This window comes from Pteropus alecto, unplaced genomic scaffold (genome assembly GCF_000325575.1).
Source record: "Pteropus alecto unplaced genomic scaffold, ASM32557v1 scaffold112, whole genome shotgun sequence".
Lineage (NCBI taxonomy): Eukaryota > Metazoa > Chordata > Mammalia > Chiroptera > Pteropodidae > Pteropus > Pteropus alecto.
Genome location: NW_006433133.1, coordinates 406,187 through 430,684, shown reverse-complemented (window position 1 = coordinate 430,684; position 24,498 = coordinate 406,187). Strand labels below are relative to the sequence as shown.

The following is a 24,498-nucleotide window of genomic DNA, read 5'->3' as shown; positions in this document are numbered from 1 at the left end:
CGGGCCACTACAGAAGCGAAGTTACTTGGGGTCAACTTTGTATGTTCTGTTAAGATAAGCTAGTTACCATTCTTCTTTTCAAATCATTTTGTTCAGCAAAGTTCCCTGTTCACAAGGCATCTGGGAAATGAGACACATATGGAAAAAAAAAAAAAAACTAATACAAGGTAGAAAGCGATGTTTCCTCAAATAAATATGGAGTGCCAGGGACACTCATAGGTGGGATCGAAATGACACCCGGGACATCCGGTTGTAGCAGAACATCAAGCAAAGCCCCATTAATCTCTAGACTTCTCAACTCTTTTCTCAAGCAGTAAAGCAATTATTGATGCTTCGGGATAAGTTAGACACTGCCTTTTGGCAGTACTGTTATTTTTTAAAAGGTGTTATTTAGCCTTCTCAACGTGTGATTTTAAGTGTCTTAAACGTAAACTCGTTACATCTCGGAGCCATAAATTACTCTGTTGGCGCACCTTCCCCATCAGAGAGTGGAAATTAGTTTGAGAAAGAGGTTATTCTGTTTTACTCCATTCAGGCATGTGTTTTCTAAGTTGTTTCCAGCTGCATATGTCGGCTACTTAATACATATGGAGAAGTTATTTAGGGGTTTGGAGGAAAGTTAGGGATAACTTCTATTCCTCAACAAGCATTTGGGCAGCAGATGAGTAAGTGAGATAGATATGCAGTTCAAATGTGGGTGTGCCTGCACACACACACACATACATTCACTCATACACAGCTGACTTGGAAGCTGTGAGGATGAAGGTGGTGGGGGACTCAGTGCCCACTAAACTACTTCAAGTGCCTGCATATATGAGGCTGGATTTAAAGCCTCCAGCATGCTTAGAGTTAATTCCTATTAGGTTGGACTCCGCCCCTCTCTCCCAAAGGTAAAGCAAGGTTTTCAGTCATCACTGCAAAGAGCAGCTGGGATTCCCATCTCCTTCTGACAAGCTGTGAGAAGTTGTTTCTCAGATCTGAGTCTGAAGAGAGGGAACAAGTCAATCAGCCTTCGTGGTCAGAAGGTAAATTTGCAACTTGGGCCAAATGCAATTGAAACAGCTGGATAAGAAACTGCTTTGCTTTTCCTTTGCTCAGCCCCTCTTCTTGCCTCCTTTCTCAGGCTTCCTGTCCTTTGACCTTACAGCTCAGAGAAGCGGCTTTTTTTGTGTGTTTTTTTTTTCCCAAAGGCAGCCTGGTTCGTCTTTCCTTCCTCATAGTCTGTTGTTTGCACAGAGACTAAGAGGAATCAGGCTGGGTTTTTATTTCATATTGACATGGTCTGAGGATGTAAGGGTTAAATGCTAGTTGGTTTCCCCAGAAGAAGTGGTAGCTCAATTAGAGGAAATGAATGTCTGTAGGAGTGGAGGGTTCTGTTCTGACCTGTCTATAGAAGTAATAGTGGATATGGTTTTCTGATGTGCTAGACTGATCTCTTAGACTTGCCTAAATTGAAGTTATGGGACTGAAATGGGGTGATGGCATTAAATTGAAATGCAGATGTTGAAGGCATTCAGGCTGGAAATTAAAGATTGTATTCTTCAGTAAATATCTGTGAGTTCCTACTATGTGCCAAGAATGTTGATTTCCAAAAAAAAAAAAAACCTGAAATAGTTTAACTATAAATCCATTCTTAAAAAGAACACTGGGACAAGTGGTTACATTTTGTGGTGGAAACTGAAAGCAGAAAGAACCCTAGAGGTGAGGAGACATCACTGGTTGGTTGGGGGAAAGGGTGGAGAGAAGAGCGATGTTCTACTTCTTTGGTGACTTCAAGTCTTCTCTATTACTTATGGGAGAATGGAGCCTTCTCTGGTAGCTCCAGAGAATTGACACTTATCCTCGTGTTAGGTAGACCACAGAGGTTATTTCACTTGAACTTTACATTTTACTATCTCCATTTTATAGATGAAACTGAAACTAAGAAGTTTTAAGTGATCCTTTCAAGTTTATAGAACCTATAAGGGACAGAACTCAGGACCCTATCCAAGATCTGATCCCAAAATCTGGACTCTTTTCTACTAAAATAGTATTTTGCAATCATTAATTTCCATCACAACCAATTGAAGATCTTTAAAAATGCAAAGCCCATACACAAATTATAATTCAGTGAATTTTAGGAGTGTAATAGTCTGCATTTCGAACAAGCATTGAAGGTGATTCTGAAGCAGAGGGTTTAGGGCCCTCATTTTAAGAAACACTCTTAGCATGCCTTGCTGCCTCTCATGTCTGCTAAAGTTGTTGGAGAAGCATTTGAATTACCTTCTACCTACACTGTTTAGATTTACTAAATGCAGATGGTTGGCTGTGATGGCATTTTATTCCCTGATGAGGCCATGAGTAGAGGAACTACTGGGGCAAAAATAGCAGGACTGGGGCTATGAACTTAAGGGTGTGGAGAGATGGTTTATCAGTTAGCTCATTGTTGGTAGGACTTAACAGTGTCTTGCCAGAACAGATTGGTAGGAGTAGTTTCTGTTAGAGGTGTGAGATAGGACCCCTAGCCAACCAACCGAGCACTGAAGGTGGTGATACCTGTCCACGCAGAATGAGAATAGGAATGAAGATCTCTAATTGGCACCCCATTTTCCAGAGCACAAGACAAATGGGGAGGTTAATGGGGAGCATTCTTTTTTCAGGGAAGGGAGAAGCTCATATAAAATTTAGAGAATCATTCTAATCCTTACCTTTCTAACTTCAGACTTTGGAGAAAGGAAAGAGATCAGGACCTGAAACAGAGGTTCTTTTTATGGGCTCTTTCTGTCTCTGTATGGCATGGCCAACTTTATTATTTAGAATTGGCTTTCTATGTTGTCAATGATTTGGTGGTCCTCTTTCTCCACTTACTCTCTGGCATTCTGTCTTCTAATACCTTATCTGCTTGTGATCATCTCCACCTCAGGATGAAAAGATGCAAATAAATAAACAAACCCAACACAGTTAGTTTTGCTAATCTTTCAATCACAGGATAAAAGAAGAGGGAAGGAGGTGGAAAGCTTAGAAAGAGGATCAGCAAGTGTGAAAGCTGAAGAAATGTTATCCAAATAAATTTAATTAAAAAAAAAGAGAGAGACAAAGCTTAGGTTAAAAGTGAGGTCTTCTTAAGCAGAGAGTAGAATGGTGGTTGCTAGTGGCTGGGTGGAGGAGAAAATTAGAAAATGTTGCTCAATGGGTGTAAAATTTCAGTTAGGCCGATGAATAAATTTTAGAGATTTTCTGTACAACTTTTTGCCTGTAGTTAACAATATGGTGTTGTGTACTTTAAAACACATTAAGAGGATAGATCTTATATTAAGTGTTCTTAACACACACACACACACACACACACACACACACACACACCACAAAACAACACAAGGAATTTTTCGAAAATTATAAATATGTATAGTACCTTAATTTTGGTGATGGCATTACAGATGTAGGCATATTTCTAAACTCATCAAGATGTATACATTAAATATATACAACTTTTTCATATATTGATTATGCCTCAATAAAGCTTAGAAAAGTGAGATCTTCAAGTCATCAAGACACAAATGAGAAATAAAGCCCTCAGAGTAGCTGTATCATGAGATAATTTCAAGCATAGGAAAACCTGGAGCAATTTTCTTCATGGGGATATACAGAGTAGGAGAAACTTCTGAGGGACTCAAGTGGCCCAAAATATTGATAGAAATGTTTGAGAAGTGGTAATAGATACTTCTTGAGGTTATGTCTGAGACAGAATGATCTAGAATGGTCTGACTGCTTATATTCCCAACTTGATACAAGTAGTCACATTGGCAAAGACATTTCTCTGGAATAGGACTCTATTTATGCACTGGAAACATATACCTGTTTATTTTGCTCATTTCCTAGCGAAGTCTCAATACTGAGTATGATGTATTTGTAACAGAGTCGGAAGATAGGCAATGCACTCTATCCGGGGGCATGAGGAGAAAGACCTGTTCATATTCCTTTGCCCAAATCAGTGCCAACAAAGCAGCTTCTTGCAAATCAGTCCAAACCCAGCAGTCTTACATTTTCCTCAGCACCTGCAATTCAGAGATTCTCTTTGCTGACCACTTCATTTTCCGGTCATTAACTCAATGGCTGCGTTGCCTAGACCTTATTACCCTTGGTAAGGTAGTGCTTTCTTAAGTCATATGTTGTATAACAAGCTCAGTGGGAGCATAAGGATTTGATTCTCTTTTTGTGGGGAATGGGGAGGAGGGAAGATAGAGGAAGGATTTTGTTTTTCTCCACCAGGAAAAATATAACAGCAATGTTTCCAGTTTTGCTGATACTAAAGTACCCACATATGAGTAGGTACACATGAGAGTAAAAAGGTGAGAACAAATGATTAAAGACTGGGCAATGAGTCACCACAGGGAGAGATAGAGTACTCGTTTTGGGAAATAAGGCTAACAAGAAGCTAACAGCAATCTGAGTTGATGAAGGGCTCTCAACTGGAAGATAGCGGCCAACCTGTTCTTCATTCCCTCTGAGGACCTGACCTAAGGAATTGGTCATGAATTACAGACAAAAAGGTTTAAACAAGACATATCAAATGATTTATTGACAATTGGAGTTGTTAAACTACTGAGAAAAATTGTAGAGTCCCTTTTTTTAGAGTTTTTTTAAAAGCAGTAAAGATAACCACTCGACATGTACAGCTTAGGAAGGCTTCCTGTTTCATATAAGTTGAAGTGATCTGTGTTAGAATGCCTATCATATCTCTAAAGATTAGTCAACATTAGTCTTTAGTAAGGACAGTAAATTTAGAACAGACTTCAAGCTTCCACTCCGATTGTTACAACTTTCTGGCTGCACTCACTGCATCTCATATAACCATTCTCAGAAAAAGGCGTGTGACCCTTTTAGGATATGGAGAAACTAAGGGTTGAGGAACCATATAACACTAGAGAGGTCAAAAACAATTCTATCAATATCTAGTTACTGGACCACTCAGGAGGAGTACCAGAGTGAGTTCTTGGTTTCTAAAATCCAGTGTGGCTATATGGCTAGACATTCCAGGAGAGGGACACAAAGCTATTACATACATGAAATATTCAAGAAGAATAAAGATAGACTAAAGTATAGCATTGTGTGTCATTTTTATTTATGTGAACACAAAGAGATTTGGCTAGTCCCTGGCAGTGAACTTGGATTACTTTGGAGGATGTTATGAAGAGAGGCTACACATTGCAGGAGATGCAGGAACTAAAAGCATTTACTTGAATATACTTCCTTATCTGGCACATGTGAACATGTAGTAGTGTGCATGCACAGATTCCATATGGACCATGGCCTCACTATCCAGCCACAGCAGAAGCTGGCCTGGGGCTTATTTTGTACTCAGAAAATACTGAGTCATTGGATCCCTGAGACTTCATCCTTAACTACATGAGGTCAATTCTATGATACAGAAAGCTTTACATTTAAAATATATAGGCTTTCTATCCATTAATTCCATGGTCACTTTTTAAAAATTACATATATATTTTTTTATTTTTCAAATATAGTTGGCATAAAATATTATATTAGTTTCAGATGTACAGCATAGTGATTAGACATCTAAATAACTCACAAAGTGATCACCCCAATAAATATAGTATCCCTCTGCCCCCTTGCATATTTGTTACAATATTATTGACTATATTCCTTATGCTATACCTTATATATCCAAGACTATTTTGTAACTACTATTTTGTACTTCTTAATCCCTTCTCCCTTTTTCACCTACCCTGCAACAGTCCACCCATCTAGTAACCATCAAAATGTTCTCTATCTGTGAGTTTGATTCTGTTTTACTTGTTTATTATGTCCTTTAAATTCCACATGTATGTGAAATCATATGGCATTTGTCTTTCTCTATCTGACTTACTCCACTTAACAAAATACCCTCTAGGTCAATCATGAAATACCTTTTTCTATTCCTTTACTTTTAGTCTGTGTGTGTCTTTTAATCTGAAGTGAGTCTCTTGTAGGCAGCATATGTAAGGGTCTTGTTTTCTTCTCCATTCAGCCACTCTGTCTTTTGATTGGAGCATTTAATTCTTTTTCATTTGAAGCACTTGTTGATAGATATGTAGTTATTGCCATTTTATTATTCATATTTTTGATATATATTTTTTCTTCTTCTTAAAGAAGTCCCTCCAACATTTCCTGTAATACTGGCTTGGTGGTGATGAAGTCCTTTGGCTTTTTCTTGTGTGAGAAGCTCATATCTGTCCTTCAATTCTAAATGATAGCTTTGCTAGATGGAGTAATCTTGATTGTAGGTCCTGGCTTTTCATCACTTGGAATATTTTGTGCCAATACCATCTGGCCTGCAAAGTTTCTGTTGAGAAATCGACTGATAGTTTTATGGGAGCTCCCTTACTGGTAATTAACTGATTTCTCTTGCTACCTTTCAGATTCTCTCTTTGTTTTTAACCTTTGGCATTTTAATGATGATGTGTCTTGGTGTGGGCCTCTTTGGGTTCATCTTGTTTGGACTCTCTGCATTTCCTGGGCTTGGATGTTTATTTCTTCAGATTGGGAAGGTTTCAGTTATTATTTCTTGAAACAGGTTTTCAATTATTTGCTCTCTCTTCTCCTTCTGGTACCCTTATGATGTGAATGTTGGTGCACTTGATGTTGTCCTCGAGGTCCCTTAAACTATTCTCATTTTCTTTTTTTATTTTTCCTTGTTGCTGTCTTGATTGGGTGTCCTCTGCTACCCCATCTTCTTTTTTGCTGATTTGATCCTCTGCTTCATCCAATCTGTTGATTTCCTCTAATGTACTCTTCATCTCAGATATTGTGTTCTTCATTTCTGACAGGATCCCTTTTATGTTTTCCATCCCCATTTTTATGTTTCCTATTGCTTTATTAAAGTTGTACCTGAATTTATTTACTATTTCCCTAAGTTCATTGAACATCCTTAAACCAGTGTTTTGAACTCTGCATCTGGTAGATTGTTTGTCTCCATTTTATTTAGCTCTTTTTCTGGAGCTTTGTTCTGTTCTTCTATGTGGGATATGTTTCTCTGTCTTCCCATTTTGGCTGCCTTCCTGCATTTGTTTCTATATATTAGGTAGGGCTCCTAAGTCTCCTGGTCTTAGTAGAGTGTCTTTATGTAGTAGGTGTCCTGAGGGCCCCAGTGGCACAGTCTTCCCTGGTCACCTGAGCCAGGTGCTCAAGGTGTGTCCTTTGTGTGGGTGGTGTGTGCCCTCCTGCTGTAGTTGAGCCTTGGCTGCTATTTTCACTTCAGTGGGAAGGATTGAACTTTGAGCTGATTGGTTGCAAGGACTGACTAGTGAGAGGCTGATCCTATGGAGCAGGACTCACTTTAGCAGGGTTTTAGTGCCTGCCTACTCTGCTTTTGGGGGTGTCCTCCTCAGAAGCAGCCCTGGGTGGTGCTTTGGCTCTGGCTGCAATTCAAGCAGGCTACTGGACATGTTGGCCCAAAGGCCTCCTGGGAGGGGACCAGCATCATGCCAAGTTCAGCAGTAGTCTGTGCACTTACAGAGCCACCTGGTAAGGGTCACTAAGCAATCTGTAGTTGGATGTTATCTGTGCTGGGCTAATAGGTGCCCCAAAAGGCCAAGCCGGGACTGAGGCTGGCTGCCGCTAGTGCCAGGCTTGGGGCTGCTCAGCAAGAGGTGTGGAGTATGTGGAGGTCAGATGCTGTTTCTTTGGGTTTTGCGAGCCTTTGAGAGGTTTTAGGAAAGCCTGTGGCATGAGCCAAGACAGGCCATTTGTATGGACTAAACCATTGGAGACAGCTTGGGTGGGCCAGCAAGTTGAGAGAGGCAGAGTCTCAGGGAATTACCTTGGTGGAGTGTCCTGTGTTAACCAGGTTGATGGAGACTCAGATATGGATACCACCTGCTTCCACACCCTGGGAGGGCTCAACCAAGGAACAATGGATACTGCCAGCACTTCTGTCCAGGAGAAAGCCACCCTCCCAGCCCTCACCCTGAAGCCTGACCACTGTCTTTCCGTATGTTCCTGGCACTCCTTGAGCAGTTGCTCTAGTACTGGTGCTCAGAGTGAGTGAGTCCATCAATGAGTAAGTCTGGGTGTGGGCCCTTTAAGAGGAACACCTGCGACTCCTGCAGGCCTTCACCTGACTAAGTCACAATCTCCACTGGTTTTCACAGCTAGAAGTTATGAGGATTTGTCTTCCCATCACTGGAATCCTGGGCTGGGGAGCCCAGTGTGGGGCCAGGACCAGTCACTCCTCAGAGAGAGCAGGGAACTCTGCAGCCAAGATAACCCTCCCCATTCTTGACTGCCACATGCAGATGTGGGACTAGGCCATTTCGCATCTCAGCCTCGAGGTGACCGCTTATGTATGTCCCCAGTTGTATGATTTCTGTTCAGCTAGACCTCAAGAGACTCCCAATGATGGTTGCTCTGTAGTTTCATTATAATTTTGGTGCAGCAGCATCTACCTTCTATGCCTTTTTGTCCGGTGCTTCCATGGTCACTTTTAACTTAATACTGTTTGAGTCCTGAAGAAAGAACATTAGAGAATTATCTGTGGCAGTGATTTTCAACCTGCTGTTCATGAAATATGCTGGCTCACCACATTTCTAGTCCTAAATAGGGTGACTAACTCATCCAAGTTTGGGGCATTCCTTTTTTTATCACTAAGTCCCACATGCCAGGAAATCTCTCAGTCCCAGGCAAACTGGCATGATTGGTCATACTAGTATGTCTAGTAACCATCTGTCACTGTAAAGTTATTATGATATTATTGACTATATTACTTATGCTGTACCTTCCATCCCTGTGATTTATTTTATAGCTAGAAGTTTGTATCACTTATTCCCCTTCACCTTTTTCACTCATCCCCTATCCCTTCCTCTCTGGCAACTATCACTTTCTTTTCTTTATCTATGAATCTGTTTCTGTTTTGTTTTGTTTGTTCATTTCTTTTTTTTTTTAAGTCCACATATAAGTGAAATCATATGATATTTGTCTTTCTCTGCCTGACTTATTTAGCATAATACCCTCTGGGTCCATCTATGTTGCAAATGGTAAGAATTCATTCTTTTTTATTGCTGAGTAATATTCTATTATGTATGTGTGTGTGCATGTGTGTATACACACACACACACACACACATCACATCTTCTTTATCCAATAAATAAAGCATCAATAGAATATTGCAGTTTTTTAAGCAGCTTGATTTGTCACAGATGACGATGACCTTATGTCAGAACCCCTCTTCTTATTATTAGTACAGTCTAAGTACCACTCACTGATATAGTCCCTTTCTCTGTCTTGAGTTCTTTGCCATTCTTCTGGTTGTCATACTGGTCCTTTTTATCTCAAGGTGATGATATTCGTGGGAGACATACAGGGTTAGTTCTGACTGCAATTATTGAGCTGGAAACAACCAATGCTCCTGTTCTGCTGATTTACATGCTGCTTGGAGAAAGTGACCTTCCTCCTACCATTCCTGTCTTCTCTTCTAATCCTTTCCCCAGTCTTAAACATTTTTTTGAAATCCTGAATAGGAGACCATAGAGGCTTTTAATTGTAATACTATTGGAGCCATAAAGGAGAATATGAAAGAAGGTTGCAGGTGAAGAAGTGGGATATGATGGTTCTGCCATTGTATCACTGTGTCACATTGGGCAAGTCACTTAGCTTTCTGACCTTCAATTTGCTCATGTGTAAATTTGAGATAATACCTTTCTTACAAACCTAAGAAAATTGTTGGGCAGAGCACATGAAATAGTGGACTTGGAAGGGACTATGATGGTGCAGCCACAGCTGTTTATCAGCTTGTTTGCTCTCATCCTCTGGCCTGGGCTTCTTCACCGGGAAGTGAGTCCATAACAGAGGGCTGTTTGCTCTTTTCATAATCTTACCAACTGTAATACAACAAGCAGAGACATTACCTCATTGTGGCCAAGCATACTTGTTTTCTAACAGCAATTACTCAAAAGAGTTCCACTTCTCCTCCTGTGGCTTTCAATCCCTCATCACATCTTTCTCTCATTTCCTCCACTCTTAGGCACAAAGCCTCTTTCCCAAGGGCTCATCTCAAGGCACTTTCTTCCCAAGTTTTAACATTCCAAGGTAAGCACCTGCAATTTATGATCTCTGGTCTCTTCCTGCACAAAACACATAGCACACAATACATATGTATCAGGAGGGGAATTGCAGTGGAGTGGAAAAAGAGCATTATATTAAGACTCAAATAACTAGCCCTTTACCCTTGAGTAAATCACTTACTCTCTGTAAGTGATGGTGGAGGGAGGAGTAGTTAGCACTTTGTTGTAGAAGAGTACTGGCCTAGGAATATGAAGATTGGGTTTCTTATTCTGATGTTGTTGCTTGCTAATTTACTCTATGATTTGGGAGAAATCATTTCCCCCTTTACCAGGCTATACTCCCATATATGTAAAACAAGAAGGTTAAATTAGGTGATTCATTAAGTTCCCTGCCAGCCTAGAAATTGGATGCTTTGTGAAATGAGTTTCATTAAATAAACATGACTTGGAGTGCCTTATCTGTGCCAAGCACTGTTTGATGATGGTTGCGAAAGAGCTCATGGCTGGGCAAATTCCCTGAGACCTTGAGTACAACTGCTACTCACTCCTGATATTGTCACACAGTGGTACTGTGTTGGCCCCACAGATCCAGTTCCTGAACTTTTCTTGCCATGAGTCTCCCACCCCTGAACCTCTCTCCCACCACCTGTAATTTTAACCAATGTTGATGAATTATGGAGAAGTCTCTGAAACATACTCTACCATCTGCCTGCTGGAGACATTCACAGAACTGTCATCAAGCTGCAGTGTGGTCTCTGGCTGCCATAATTGAGAAATAGGCCAGAAAGCAAAGGCAGATGAATGGAGTTGGGAGGGAAGTGGTTGGTTTTTGTCAGAGGAGTCTGTTAAAGCCATTTGTGAGCTGGACCAAGGAGATTAGATCTTAAAAGGCTCTCAGCACCTTGAACCTGAGATTATGTGTTCCAAAGGCACCTTGAAAATGTCCTTACAGCTACATATATGTTCTTGCTCTCAGGCAAGGGTTACCTGATTCATTTCAGAAAGATGAGACACTTTCTTGATTATATTCAGCAAAGGAAGATGCAGCTTTTCTTAGTAGCTTGTATAGAGTTAAACAACCCTGACTAGTTAGAAATTCCCTCCCATTTTGATTTTGGGAGAAAATGACTGAAAGATGTTCAGTAAGCATAGGGTATGAGACTAAGCACCCCTTATTTTATTCTACCCATTTCAACATGGTTGATGTATTCCCGTGAAAAGCCAACATGAATGCACTATTGGAAATTCTACTTAGGTCGCATGTATACATACTGCAACTCCATGGTGAGTTCTTCTTCCTTCTCCTTTGAAGTAGGGGCAGGCCCTGTGAGTTGTCTTCCTTCTTCCTTCACTCACTGCAAATAACTTGGTTCCTGACCTTCTTGAGTTATTGTTTTTTTCCAGGCCTTCAGGCCAGCAAGACCATTCCACTGGAAACTGGGGCTCTCTGGGCAGCCTGAATTTCATTAAGGCTTCCCTCTGGCTACTTGTTCCATGCTGGATGTTAAGAGTTAAAAACTGTCTGATCAGGCTGCATTTGATTTAGCAGAGCAGTAACTCATTCAGTTCTATGGTTTTTTGTTTTTTGTTTTTTTTTTTTCATTGCAGCCTAGGGACCATAGAACTCTGAATCATGCACAAGAAAGAAAATATGGGAAAAGTGCTGGAAAGCAGAATCCCATAAGGACCTAAATGGTCCTCGAGAGAATAATCTTATCCAGAAGCAAAGGCCAAGTGGCAGTACTGGCCAGCCAGATGAAAAATAGGCCAATGGAGCCTACATGATAACTTTCTGCATTTGGTGCTATGACCCAACTCATTTCCCCATCCCTGCAGAGAAACCTGGGACCATGAGGAGCAGCCTAACCCTGGTGGGGATCCTCTGGGCCTTCCTGTCTCTTGTTACTGCTGTGGCCAGTTCTACCAGTTACTTTCTGCCTTACTGGCTCTTTGGATCCCAGCTGGGGAAGCCAGTGTCATTCAGCACATTCCGGAGGTGCAACTACCCTGTGCGGGGCAAGGAGCGCAGTCTGATCATGGTGGAAGAATGTGGGCGCTATGCCAGCTTCAGTGCCATCCCAAGCCTTGCCTGGCAGATGTGCACAGTGGTGACAGGTGCTGGCTGTGTTCTGCTACTCCTGGTGGCACTGGCTGCTGTCCTGAGCTGCTGCATGGAAGAGCTCATCTCCAGAATGATGGGACGTTGCATGGGAGCAGCGCAATTCGTGGGAGGTAAGACTATGTTGGCTGAGATTGGGTTGGCTGAGATTTGGGGAGTGAGAGTGGGGAGAGAATGGAAAGTGTTGCCTTATGGGAAATCTACTCTCACCCCCTCCCCTATGTCCAACTCTAAGGCTACATATGAAAGGCGACTCCTTTGAAACACTTAGTCTAGGACTTCCCAAAGTACAATCTATATCAGGATTTTATTCACAGAAAAATCGGTTAGTAGGCAGAGTTGATATCTGCTTTTTTAGCCTCCATTTTCATCACTTTCTATCTGCCTGCAGGGTGCCCATTTAAGAATGTAATCTAGATCGGCTTTCCAGAAGCAGCAACACATACTCTAATAGTACTGCCCCAATAAACTTGATCTTTAAAAGCCCTAATCTCTGGTAGTTATCTCAGAGGACAGTGATCTAATAAACACATACACACAGGTGCTAATCACTAACAAGAGTTTAATGCACAGTCCTCACCAAAGAAATACATCTCTAACAGTGAAATGCTAGGTACTAGACAGACTGTAGGTAGTGGCTTATTTGGCCTACATCTAACGCTAGCCCTGTCTGGTAGCCATTAACAGTCCATCTAGATTTCTTATGGCCCTATTCCATCCTACTTATCTTTTCCCTCATTCAGGCTTCCTCTAAATTAGTGAAGATGATCTGGAATGCTGGCAGTGTATGAATGGGCTAGAAAAGAACAAATGCAAAAATGTCAAACTGCAGGAAGGCAATGAGAAGAGTTTCTTTTGAGCAGTGTAAGGGAAAAAAAGTAAGTGTAGATAAATAAGTAAATATATGTGTGAATATGTCAGCTAGTGCATTAACCTGGATGGGGCACCGGGAAAAAGTGCTGATAGAAGTTATTGTTGAAGTGTGTTATTGTTCATGACGTTTTGGAATCATTATTCAATTCATTATCATTATCATCTTCATTAGCAGTGCAATGTGGGTGATCAGAGTCCAGAAACTTGGATCTTACTTCTGGCTCTTTAACTAAGTTGTCCTGTGACTATGGGCAAATGACTGTGATGTCTCCTGTGTTCACTTTTCTTGTTTCCTTGAATTTGTTCACTGGTGACATAGCCCAGATCCTAATTTTCTTTCTTCTCTCCAATGACTATGTTAAGGTGTTCTTGGATGAGATGGTAGTGATGAGCAAAAACTGTAGTTCTCAATGAGGGCTGAGTTTTCACTCCTTCTCCTGGGGACATTTGGTAATGTTTTTGAGACATTTTTGGTTATCCCAACTTGAGGATAGTGCTACTGACATCCAGTGGGTAAAGGCAAGGGATGCTGTTAAATATCCCATAATGCACAAGAATAAGACAGCTCCCCCACCCCCAACAGTGAAAATGTATTTGGCCCAAAATATCAATAGTGCCAAAGTTGAGAAACCCTGCACTAAAGGTATCTCATGGTTTCCTGGCCTGCTGATGAAAAGCAACAGAATATTTTTATTGAATCACAGTTAAGGTAATGTTTCCAGGTTTTCTCTTTCCTCAGACACATTGTAAAACTTTTAAATCTGAATTAACATTCTAGTCTCCCTTACCTCTAAATTTTTTCACCCATTAGCTACTAATAGTTTTCTGGCCATATTGGAAAATTATCTTAGTTTTTTTTCTTCCCCTTACAAACCATGGTATAGACCAGTTACTAAAACTAACCTAAGTCAATGACTTAATCTCCCTTTAGGGGCTCCTTCGATATCACAAATGAACTTTAAGCAGGCTCACTTTTCGATTACCTGGCAGGAGTAAAGGATGGCCCTTGAAACTCATATTTATAGCTCCAGGGCCCAGCTCAGTGCCTGGCACAGAGCAGATGTTTAGTAACTATAGAAAGAATGAAAATATGGCTGAGGAAAAGGCTAGTATATGTTAGGATAAGATAAACATATGAGAGCTAAGTTCATTCACATCCTTTCCTTTTATTTTCAGCCTTCCATTCAAAGGTGTTAGCTTTCTGAGTTCTCTTCTCTTCTGACTTGAGAGTAACAACTTAGCCTCACTTGCCTTTCTAAGAATTTCTGGCAGAGAGTGAGGAGGTGTTAACTAGTAGGAATTAGAAGGGCAGTATCAGACCAGTATCAATCAATAGGCTCCATTAGGCTCTAAGCATTAACAGCCCCCAGTGTCAGGTGACTTCCTATCTTTGGCTTGGCTGAGACTTTTACAAAACCTTTATGGTTCTCCATATGACATAATTTAATTGATCCCAACTCCTAGGAATAGACTTAAAGGAAATTGTTAAGAAGAGATGTGGGTAGGTAATGGAGATTTAGACACTCATGGACTGAGTGAAGAACTTTGACTGAGTGGAAGGTGTCATACAGAGGAAGTCAAATTATCAGTGCCATTTCATTTTATATGATTCTGCCATTCTGTATTTCTCATTGACCCTGTTCATAGGAACATGGTCACAGTATTCACACTTACATGAAGGTCTATACAGTTCAAGAATAAAATGCCATTTGACAGTAGTCAAGGAAGGAGTCAAGATCTAATGTGTGCTACAAGATTTATCCCTGGGCAAGGGAATCGCATGGGACGGATTGCTAAATTTCCACAGTTTCCACATTTGTAACACCAGCCAACAAAGAGTAATTCCTACCCCTGTTTTAGAAACTGATGCCTGTTAAGGTTTCATAAGATGTAAAGAAATGGTGAAGACTGCCTGGATGTATCAAATATTCTAGGAGCCCTTTGGCACATGATCATTTCCCAAGGCTCTTCAGAGAGCTCAGATCTGACCCCTCAGAGACAGGCTCTGCTAGTGGCAGGCAGCCAAGCCTGAACAGCCTTTTGAGCTCAGTGGATGTAAGACACGAGAGAAATAGCTGTGGGGGTTTAGTTTAAGCTTGTTCAGCTGACAGGAATCGATTTTGTTCTCTAGGCCTGGCTGCTTCTCGGCAGCTAGTGCATTAACCAAAATACATTAGGAGGAGGAGCCAATTGTTTCAGGTCTGGTTTATCTCTGCCAGACCCCAAACCACTGAAGAGATGGTGTATCCATTAATAACTACCTCCCTCCCCCTGCTTGACTCTTGTTCCCCAATTTGGCGGCTTCCCACAGAGATGAGCTGTGGGAAGTGGGAGAGACAGGAAGAAATAAAGAGCTGCTTGTCTGAGTCATACTCAGAAAGGTGACCTGATGGGACCCTTGGGACCCATTTGCTCCACCTGCAGCTGATCCTGCTGGACAAACCTAGGGTCCAGAAAGCCTTCCACTGGGACCTTCATGACCTGTTCCAAGCAGTGAAGGAAACATCTGGCCAGGAGATTATTTCAACCATGGAGATACTGAGGTTTCCAACCAGCTAGCCCCCAGTCCCTGAGAACGGGGTCATTATTCACATTCTCCTGTGTATACATATGCAAGATGCTTGTGAATTATCCTCCAACTTCAGTGAGAGCTAAACAAAGAAGAACTAGGTAAGAAATAAATATAAGGAACTTCTTGGCAGGAAAAAGTGTAAGATCTTGTATTGGGTTTCTTGTGGGAGGCCAAGAATCTTTCTAGAGTAAGGAATGTATCAGAATCACCTGGAGTACTTAAAAATATGGACTGCACAACTCTTCAGTCTCCTTTTCCATTCTGATATACACAGCAACAGATGGAAGGCTGTGTATTTTGAAAAATCTCCCTAGTGACTCTGATGTGTATGTTAAGGGAATACAATTCAATACACTCATATAGGCACCAACATTTTCCTCCATGTAAGTTCCTAATGCTACATGCTTCAAGCTGGATGAAAAATCTACTAGAAACTGATCACTGAGAACTTGAATCAAGGAAAGGTTATTGTTTTTCTAAAAACTATTATCTTCTCTGGAAACCATTCATTTCCTGGAAAGTCTTCCAAAGTTTCACCAGGCATCATTTAAGTTATCCTTATCATGCTGAACAAGGATTAGAAAAGTGGCTTTCTGTTTGGGAAACTGGTATTCAAAGAAGTTAACCTGCCAGCAAAGATTCATATAGTAAATCAGAGCAAAGCAGAGAATATGGTCCAGGACTTCTGATTCTCAGCTCTGGGCTTTATTCACTGGTGCTATTGATTTTTCTTTTTCCTGTTAGAGAAAAAATGTTATAACAATGTTTTTCAGAGTGGTCTATGAACTACTCGTATAAGAATTGCCTGAGGTGCTTGTTAATGTAGATTCCTTAGTGCCATTCTAAGTCTACTGAATCAGAACTGATTCCTGGAACTCTGCATTTTACACAGCCTCTCACACTGATTTATTTTTGATACTATAGTATGAAATATTTCTGATATATATACCACTCAGCTTAAATAGAGTATTACCAATACTATTGAAGTCTCCTCCATACCCTGATCATATTTCTTTAATCTGATCATATTTCTATAAATAACAAATCCAATACCTCACAGCCAAGGTATTGGATTTGTTATTTATCATTCCTCAGCAGATTCCAGTACACACTAAAGTTTGAGAACCTCTGCTCAGTTTTGTTATATTGTTGCTTTTTTATGGAAGTTCCTTTTCTCCCACCTCTACCTGTACATAAATATTTATTTCTTTCTCAAAGGCCAGGTCAAATGTAGTTTCTCTGTGAAGCCTCTCCTGATGTACTTTAGAAATCTCTAGCAGAAGTGAACTGTCTTACAACTCTGACAGAAAATATGGAATCGAATGAATGGGAGAGTTGTGTGGGAGAGTTCTATGGGAAGGGAAAGCTGATATATAGCTGGGGGGAAGATATAAATTTTCTACTGTGTTTGAATTGAAGATGCTACTAGAGCAATAAATTGAGCAAGTTAATAACAAAGTAACTCACACTAGGCTTCTGGTCAGGGTAGTAAATTCAAACTACCTAATAACCGTATTTGGACAGATATTTGGATATGAGGTAGAGCAATGGCTGCAAACTGCAAAGTTGCACTTGTGAATGGAAAGGGGGTATGAAAGGGGTTGGTAACACCCAGTGAGGAGGCTTTCTCTGCCTAAGACAAAAATTAGGCATTTGCCTAATTGAGAATGTGCAGTTGTGAGGGGTTATGCAGCTCTTTCGATGGGAAAGTAATAATCTTGACTGCAGAGGAAGTTTGAGGGGAGCTGGGAAGTAGCTGTAAGGAGGCTTCCAAGTTCTGTCCAAGATTGTGCTCCTGAAGGTTCGTATTGGTGTTGAGGTTGCCACAAGTTGCAGCTGAGTAAAGTGTTCAACTCCAGGCTTCTGCCTGGTCAGAGCAGTGAATTCAAACTATAGCAACCATATTTGAGGAGGACATTTGGTATATTTTGTGATAGGGGATTCTTGTGGAAGGAGCAGTTGAGGAATGAAAGCAAAGCAGCAGCCCACTGGTTACCTGCACATGTGCAGTTAGAGAGTGAGAATGGTAATATACTCTAAAGGGCTTTCTTTCCCTTTCTAGAGGCAGGTAAGAATAAGAGAGTACCCAACTGAACATATGCAGTTGGGATAAACTTCTCCAAAGGGCATACATAGTTGGAGGAGCAGTAAAACAGGGAGTTGATGATGACACAGAGAAGTGGGAGCCAGGGCTACAGATCATATGTGGCAGGGCTTGGATTTGAACTAGTATTCTCTGACACCAATAGCTCTTGCTATTAATATTTTTAGTGGTGTTTTTCTTAAGTGTTGGTACCAGGACCAGATGCATCAGAATCACTAGGGTGCTTTTCAAATGCATATTCCTGGGCTACAGTTACTGAATCAAATATCTGTGGATGAGACCCCCAAATCTACATTTTTAACCAGCCCCCACTCTTCAAGGTGGAAGAGCCAGGCACATGGCAAATGAATTTCATGTTGCTATTTGAGGCACATCTTCACAATCCCAAATTGATGAGAACTGCTGGGGACAAATGTAATTGAGAATAAAGTCCCCTGTGACTTCATTTTTTAAAATATGTCTCCCAAGACATCTTTCTTCAGCTATGATGAAATGTAATGGAATCATCTCTCAATTGTAGGTCAAATTTGTCCATAAATTATGTTTACAACCTATTGTGCTTACCTGTCTAAATGTCAAGAGGGAGAATGGAGGATGGGAGGGGTGGTAAGGCAATTTGGGCAGAGCATGGAACCACCTGCACTGAGGCAGAAGACATGCCCCAGAGATTCCTGGCCTCTGGCCTGGTGCCTGTGAAACATTGAAATATAAGCACTCCAAACAGGCAGCTTTTAAATGGAACCCCGTTCAGCTTTTGACCTTTCAGCCATTTGTTATGAGGACAAAGAGGCAGGGAAGACATTAGCATGGAGAGTATAGGTAGAAAGTGAGAAAGGAGCTATAGAGAGAGGCTACTGTTTAATAATAATCTTTGTTGAGCATTATCTATTTCTCAGGCACTTTATGATTATTACTTCTTGAAATGGCCCTGTAAAATTCCTGGTACCTGCTAGAAATATTATTGCCAAAAAGTGGTCATTTCTAGGCACCTGTCTCTGGAAGGATAGAATTTCTAAGGGTTGATGATCTCTCTAATCAATAAGAAAAAAATGTTGTCAGAGACGAGTTATATGGCCTTAGGTAAATCGCTTTCCCTCTCTGGGCCTCAACATCCACATCTATAATGGGGGAGGGATTGGAGCAGGTAATCTCTAAAGGCCTTTCCCTCTCTCAGATTCTATGGCTGTATCAGCTATCAATGATGATCTGCCATCTCTGCCATGGATATCCCTTCGGAAGACTTCTCCCTTGGATAGTGTGGGTGAAGGAAACTGTTGGTTAAGTAGGCAGAGCACACAGTCAAACAGATGCATTTACTGAACACTTATTATGTATCAGGTACCAACAATACACAAATGAGGATAAATGTGGCCCCTTCTTTCAAGGAACATACACTCTAGTGAGGAAAGCAGATAACAAACAGTTGTGAAGGATATATATCACAGGATATTGTAATCACAGGAGGAAGCGCAGGGTGCTATGGAAAGAAAAAGAATATATAACTTTGCTGGGGGGTTAAAGATGGTGAGAAAAGGCTTCCTGGAGAAGGAACTCCCTGACCTGAGCTCCTCAGCATGGTTAGGTCTAAGGAGCAGGGGGGCTGAAGAAGGTGGGAGGTTCCCCTTGCCATGTAAAAAAAAAAAAAAAGTCATTTGGCCTGCACTATTTCCTGCTTGAGAAGCCAGAGTTCATGCCATTCCCAGAGATCTGAATGTGGAGGCTGGAAAGCCGAACTGCTCTCCTTTTATAAACTTGTGTTCTTTCCTTCCTAGCTGGTGTAAGAAAGTTCACTTTTTATTAACTCTTCCCTCAAAAGGCATACCCTGGAAGCAGAAAAAGGCTTAAGTTTCATCTTCGATTTTGTCCTTAACCCATTGTGTATACTCTGGGCTCACACACTCTCGCTCATACCTCCTCATTGTAGGATTTCAGTTATCTGTAGTGAAAATAAAAAGTGGGAAAGTGTTGTTGCATTGCCACTGGAGAAATTCCAGAGCCTAGGAAATTATTTGAGTGACCAGTTCCATTTCCTTTAAGACTATGAGACAAATAAGAATACCTTCTAATTTAAGCATTCCATTGAAGGGAATTTCTAACCTTAATTTGTCATTTTGATTTAGTGTCTAAACTCTTTCTCACTGTAAGAAAGTTCTCTCTGTTCTCTTATTTAAACTCTTTCTCCTATTTCCTAAGCTTTTTGCCATTTTCTCTCGCCTCACTGAGTATCAAAACCTGATGGTCGTGTTGCAGACAAGCTTACAGAATGCTTTGAGATTTTCTTCCAAAAGGATTCATCTGAAGGCAAAGTGGGCTTATGAGCTTCTCGGAGTATATATGGAATTTTCCTCAGTGAAGTAAAGGCAAAGCCAGCAGTCCTTGGAGCAGTCTGCTTTTTACTGTTCAGCTGAGCCCTATAGCTCTGAAACCTATAAATATGCCATTCATTCACCATTGGTCAAGCACCTGCTCTCTAAAGGTTCTGTGTTTTATGTTAGTTTCTGCATCTGCATTCGTGGCAGGTGACCATCCCATGACCTTTGATGTAGCACCCAAGTATAATGTTCTTGTAATTAAGCTCTCTTGGTTGCGAGCAGGAGACTCTCTTGAGATCTCTCAATGAAAAGGGAGTTTATTGTAACATAAGGAAAGTGAACTTGAAAACAATTGGGAAGAATTGAATTCTCTCTAGCTCTTTTATGGACAGTGTGGAGTTTGTCCTCATGATATGCTTGCTTCATGCCACTGTATTCTTTCACTCTACCAATCAATTGTCTCAGCTTACCCAGAAGTGATGTCTACTCATAACTTTAGATTGAACTTGACTGTAGCTCAACACAGACTCAGCTTAACACAGACTTGGTTCTACCTCCTGGTGTTTTTTTTTTTTTCCTCAACTTCTGCTCTATCTGCTAACTAGTTCAGTATCTCTATGTTTCTCGATTAAAATTTTCAGAAACAAGAATCTTGCTCAGCTCATCTGTAATGCCAGGTTATGATGTCACCTGTTACTGGTCAGCCAATGAATTTGCTTGCTATGTCTCAGATGCCAGTGCTTGGTCCAATCCACTGTCACCAAAGGCACGGTGGGGAGGGGGAGATCCAAGTTTCTAAAGTGTAAACCTAGGCAGCAAGCAAGAGTTGTGGATGAGGCAATTGCCCTTAACAGGTAGTGTTGGCAAGCAGACCCAGATTTGTATCTCTGGTCAAAAGAGTAGGTTATCACTAAGATCCCACAAAATTTCCCTGTAGTGACTAAATGACCTAAACAAAGTGGAGATGAAGTCAAAGGGCACATTGGAAGGTGTTGAAAGCTGAAGAAAGGGAACATGCTTAGCATGAATTTGGAATGATTTCTAAGAAAAAGAAAGTATTTCTGGACAAGGGAGTCTGGTGCCCTGCTCTCAAGGAGAAGCCTGCTCAACATGTATGCCTTCTGTAGATCTCAATCTGGCAGCTTATTAGGAGTTACAGAAATCATGATCTACCTTCAACTGCCAGGGATCTACTTGACTCTTAGAAAAGGCTGAATTTTAGGAAAGAGTAGCAGTCTCTACATTGTGATTCTTTATAAATCAGATCAAGATAGAAGAGGAGTCTGGTTAGAGAGGTCAATTTAACTTTGTAAGTCATTTTGGAAAATATTTCGGCTGTAAAAAAGTACATTGACCTGTCTCAATTCCCAGTACTGCCCTTTATGAGTTGTTTCTTTTAATACCACTGCAACTTACCACCTATGGCATGGCAAAGAAATCCTGTTGATTTGGTAGTGTCATAGACATTTGGGGTAAAAGGGGAGAGGCAAAATCTGAGTGGAGGAGGAAGAATCTGAGCTAAGTGAAAACAGAGGGAATTTGGGGGTAACAGGAGACCTATTATAATTTTCTACCTGTGTGTGTTTTCTTTCTAGGGCTGCTGATAAGCTCAGGCTGTGCATTATACCCCTTAGGATGGAATAGCCCAGAGATAATGCAAACATGCGGGAATATCTCCAATCAATTTCAGTTAGGTAAGGTGGCCTGGGCATTATGGCACTGGCGGTTCATTGGGAATCTGTTTTTTAAAGTACTTCACCTCTTGGATGGGCCTCTGCTTGCTAGAGGTGCTTACCTGAATCTCTCTCATTATGTTAGCTTGTGAGAAGCGGTGGCTTGACCAGATTCAACTGGCCTTGCTAACTCATAAGTTGTGGACATAAATTCCACTTATTTGACTATGTCTCTCCACACCCTTTATGCACTTTGACCCAGAGTCCTGTGACCAGTTTGGGACAACCCTAGCTACAGATGAATTTCAAATGCTTGGGGGCCGATGATCTGTCATCCTCTGAATAAATCCTGATTCCCATTAGTATTTCCTTCTAGAGAGATTTCCAAATATAAATCAATAGTATCTCTTCTCATATTCCACTGCAGATATAACAAGAGGTAATTGGGTTTACATCAAATATTAGGAAGCTAGGTTATATATTGGGAATTGTTACTGGCATGTTAAAGGCAAAAGCTGTTAAATATTAGATGATGTGACAGAAGAAATTCTTTTTCTTTAAGCTTATTGGGGTAACATTTGTTAATATAATTATATAATTTTCAGGTGTACATTACAATTTGATATCTATATATTCTATATTAGCACCCAGAGTGCAGTTTCCTTAAGCTAACATATATTTGATCCCCTTTACCCACTTTCAACTTTGGCTTATTTTGCTTAGCATGATTATCTTGAGGTCCATCCATGTTGTCACAAATGGCAGAATTTCACCTCTTCTTATGGCTGAGTAATATTCCATTGTATATATGTACCACAGCTTCTTTAGCCAATCATCTATTGTAGGACACTTCGGTTGCTCCCATGTCCTGGCCTCTGTGAATAGTGCTGCTATGAACTTCGGTGTGCAAATATCTTTTCTAACATGGGCTTTCAAGTCTTTGGGGGGATTGCTAGTAGAGGGATTGCTAGATGATATGGTAGATCAATTCTTACATTTTTGAGGAACCTCCATATTGTTTTCCATAGTGGCTGTACCAATTTGCAGTCCCACCTGCAGTGTATGAAGGTTCCTTTTTCTCTGCATCTTCTCCAACATTTGTTATTACTTGTACTGTTGATTATAGCTATTCTAACAGGTGTGAGATGGTATCACATTGTGGTTTTGTTTTGCGTTTTCTTAATAGCTAGTGATGTTGAGCATCTTTTCATATATTTGTTGGCCATTTGTATGTCCTCTATGGAGAAGTATCTGTTCAGGTCCTCTGCCCATTTTTTGATTGGAATTTTTGTTTGTTGTTATTGAGTCATATGAGTTCTTTGTATATTTTGGATATTAGACTCTTATCGGAGGCATTGCACGCAAATATATTTTCCCATTTGAATGGTTGTCTCCTTACCTTGTTGACAATATCTATAACTGAGCAGAAGCTTTTTAGTTTGATGTAGTCCCACTTATTTATTTTAGCTTTTACTTCTCTTGCCTTTGAGGTCAAATTCATAAAATCCTCTTTAAGTCCAAGGGCCTTGAGTTTAGTTCCTATGTTTTCTTCTATGCATTTTATTGATTCTGGTCTCATATTCAGGTTCTTAATCCATTTTGAGTTAATATTGGTGTGTGGTGATAGACAAAAGTTTAGTTTCATTCTTTTGCAGGTGACCTTCCAATTTTCCCAGCACCATTTATTGAAGAGGTTTTCCTTTCTCCACTCTATGTTTCTGGCTTTTTTTGTCATAAATTATTTGCCCATATAAATATGGGTTTACTTCTGGACGCTCAATTCTGTTCCACTGGTCCGTGTGTCTGTTTTGCTGCTAATATCATGCCCAATTGATTACTGTCGCTTTGTAATATAATTTGAAGTTGGGCAGAGTGATGCCTCCAGCCTCATTCTTTTTTATCAGGATGGCTTTGGCAATTTGGATCTTTTATGCTTTTATACAAATCTGATGTTTTTTTTTGTTCTGTTTCTTTAAAAAATGCTGATGGGATTTTGATGATAATTGCATTAAATCTGTATAATGCTTTAGGTAATATGGTCATTTTAACTATATTAGTTCTTCGAATCCAAGAACACGGAATATCTTTCCATTTCTTTGTATCTTCTTCCATTTCTTTTAATAGAGTCTTGTGGTTTTCATTATATAGATCCTTCACATGTTTCATTATATTTATTCCTAGGTATTTTATTCTTTATGTTGCAATTGCGAAAGGAATTACTTTTTTCTACTTTTTTTCCGATGCTTCATTATCAGACTATAGGAACGCTATGGATTTTTGAATGTTGATTTTTATATCCAGAGACTTTACTGTATTTGCTAATTGTTTCTAGTAGTGTTCTGGTGGAGTCTTTAGGATTTTCTATATAGAGAATCATATCATCCACAAATAGTGACAATTTGACTTCTTCCTTTCCTATTTGGTTGCCTTTTATATCTTTCTCTTGTCTGATTGCACTTGCTAGGACCTCCAATGTTATATTGAATATCAATGGCGATAATGAACAGCCTTGCCTTGTTCCTGATCTTAAAGGGAAGATTTTTAGTATTTCACCATTAAATATAATGTTGGCTGAGGGTTTGTCATAGATGGCCTTTATTATGTTCTATACCAATTTTGTTAAGTGTTTTGATCATAAATGGATGCTGTGCCTTGTCAAAGGCTTTTTCTGCATTTATTGATATGATCATATGATTCTTAATTTTTACTTTATTTATGTGGTGTATCACATTAATCAATTTGTGTATGTTGAACCATCCCTGTGCCTCAGGGATGAAGCCCACTTGATCGTGGTGAATAATATTTTTA

The 24,498-nt window shown here is 40.3% G+C and overlaps 1 protein-coding gene across 2 annotated transcripts in view; it reads left to right on the top strand.

The window, feature by feature from the left end:
- The first annotated feature begins 693 nt into the window (after positions 1-693).
- LHFPL1 (LHFPL tetraspan subfamily member 1) overlaps positions 694-24,498 on the top strand; it is a 51,838-nt gene continuing 28,033 nt past the window's right edge. The window contains exons 1-3 of one of the 2 annotated variants that reach the window (XM_006908162.1): positions 694-1,025; positions 11,874-12,269; positions 21,613-21,711. In XM_006908162.1, the coding sequence (XP_006908224.1) occupies positions 11,888-12,269; positions 21,613-21,711 (481 nt within the window). In that variant the 5' untranslated portion in view covers positions 694-1,025; positions 11,874-11,887. Of the gene's footprint in view, positions 1,026-11,775; positions 12,270-21,612; positions 21,712-24,498 lie in introns of those variants that run through there. The other variant, XM_006908161.1, reaches the window with a different exon arrangement.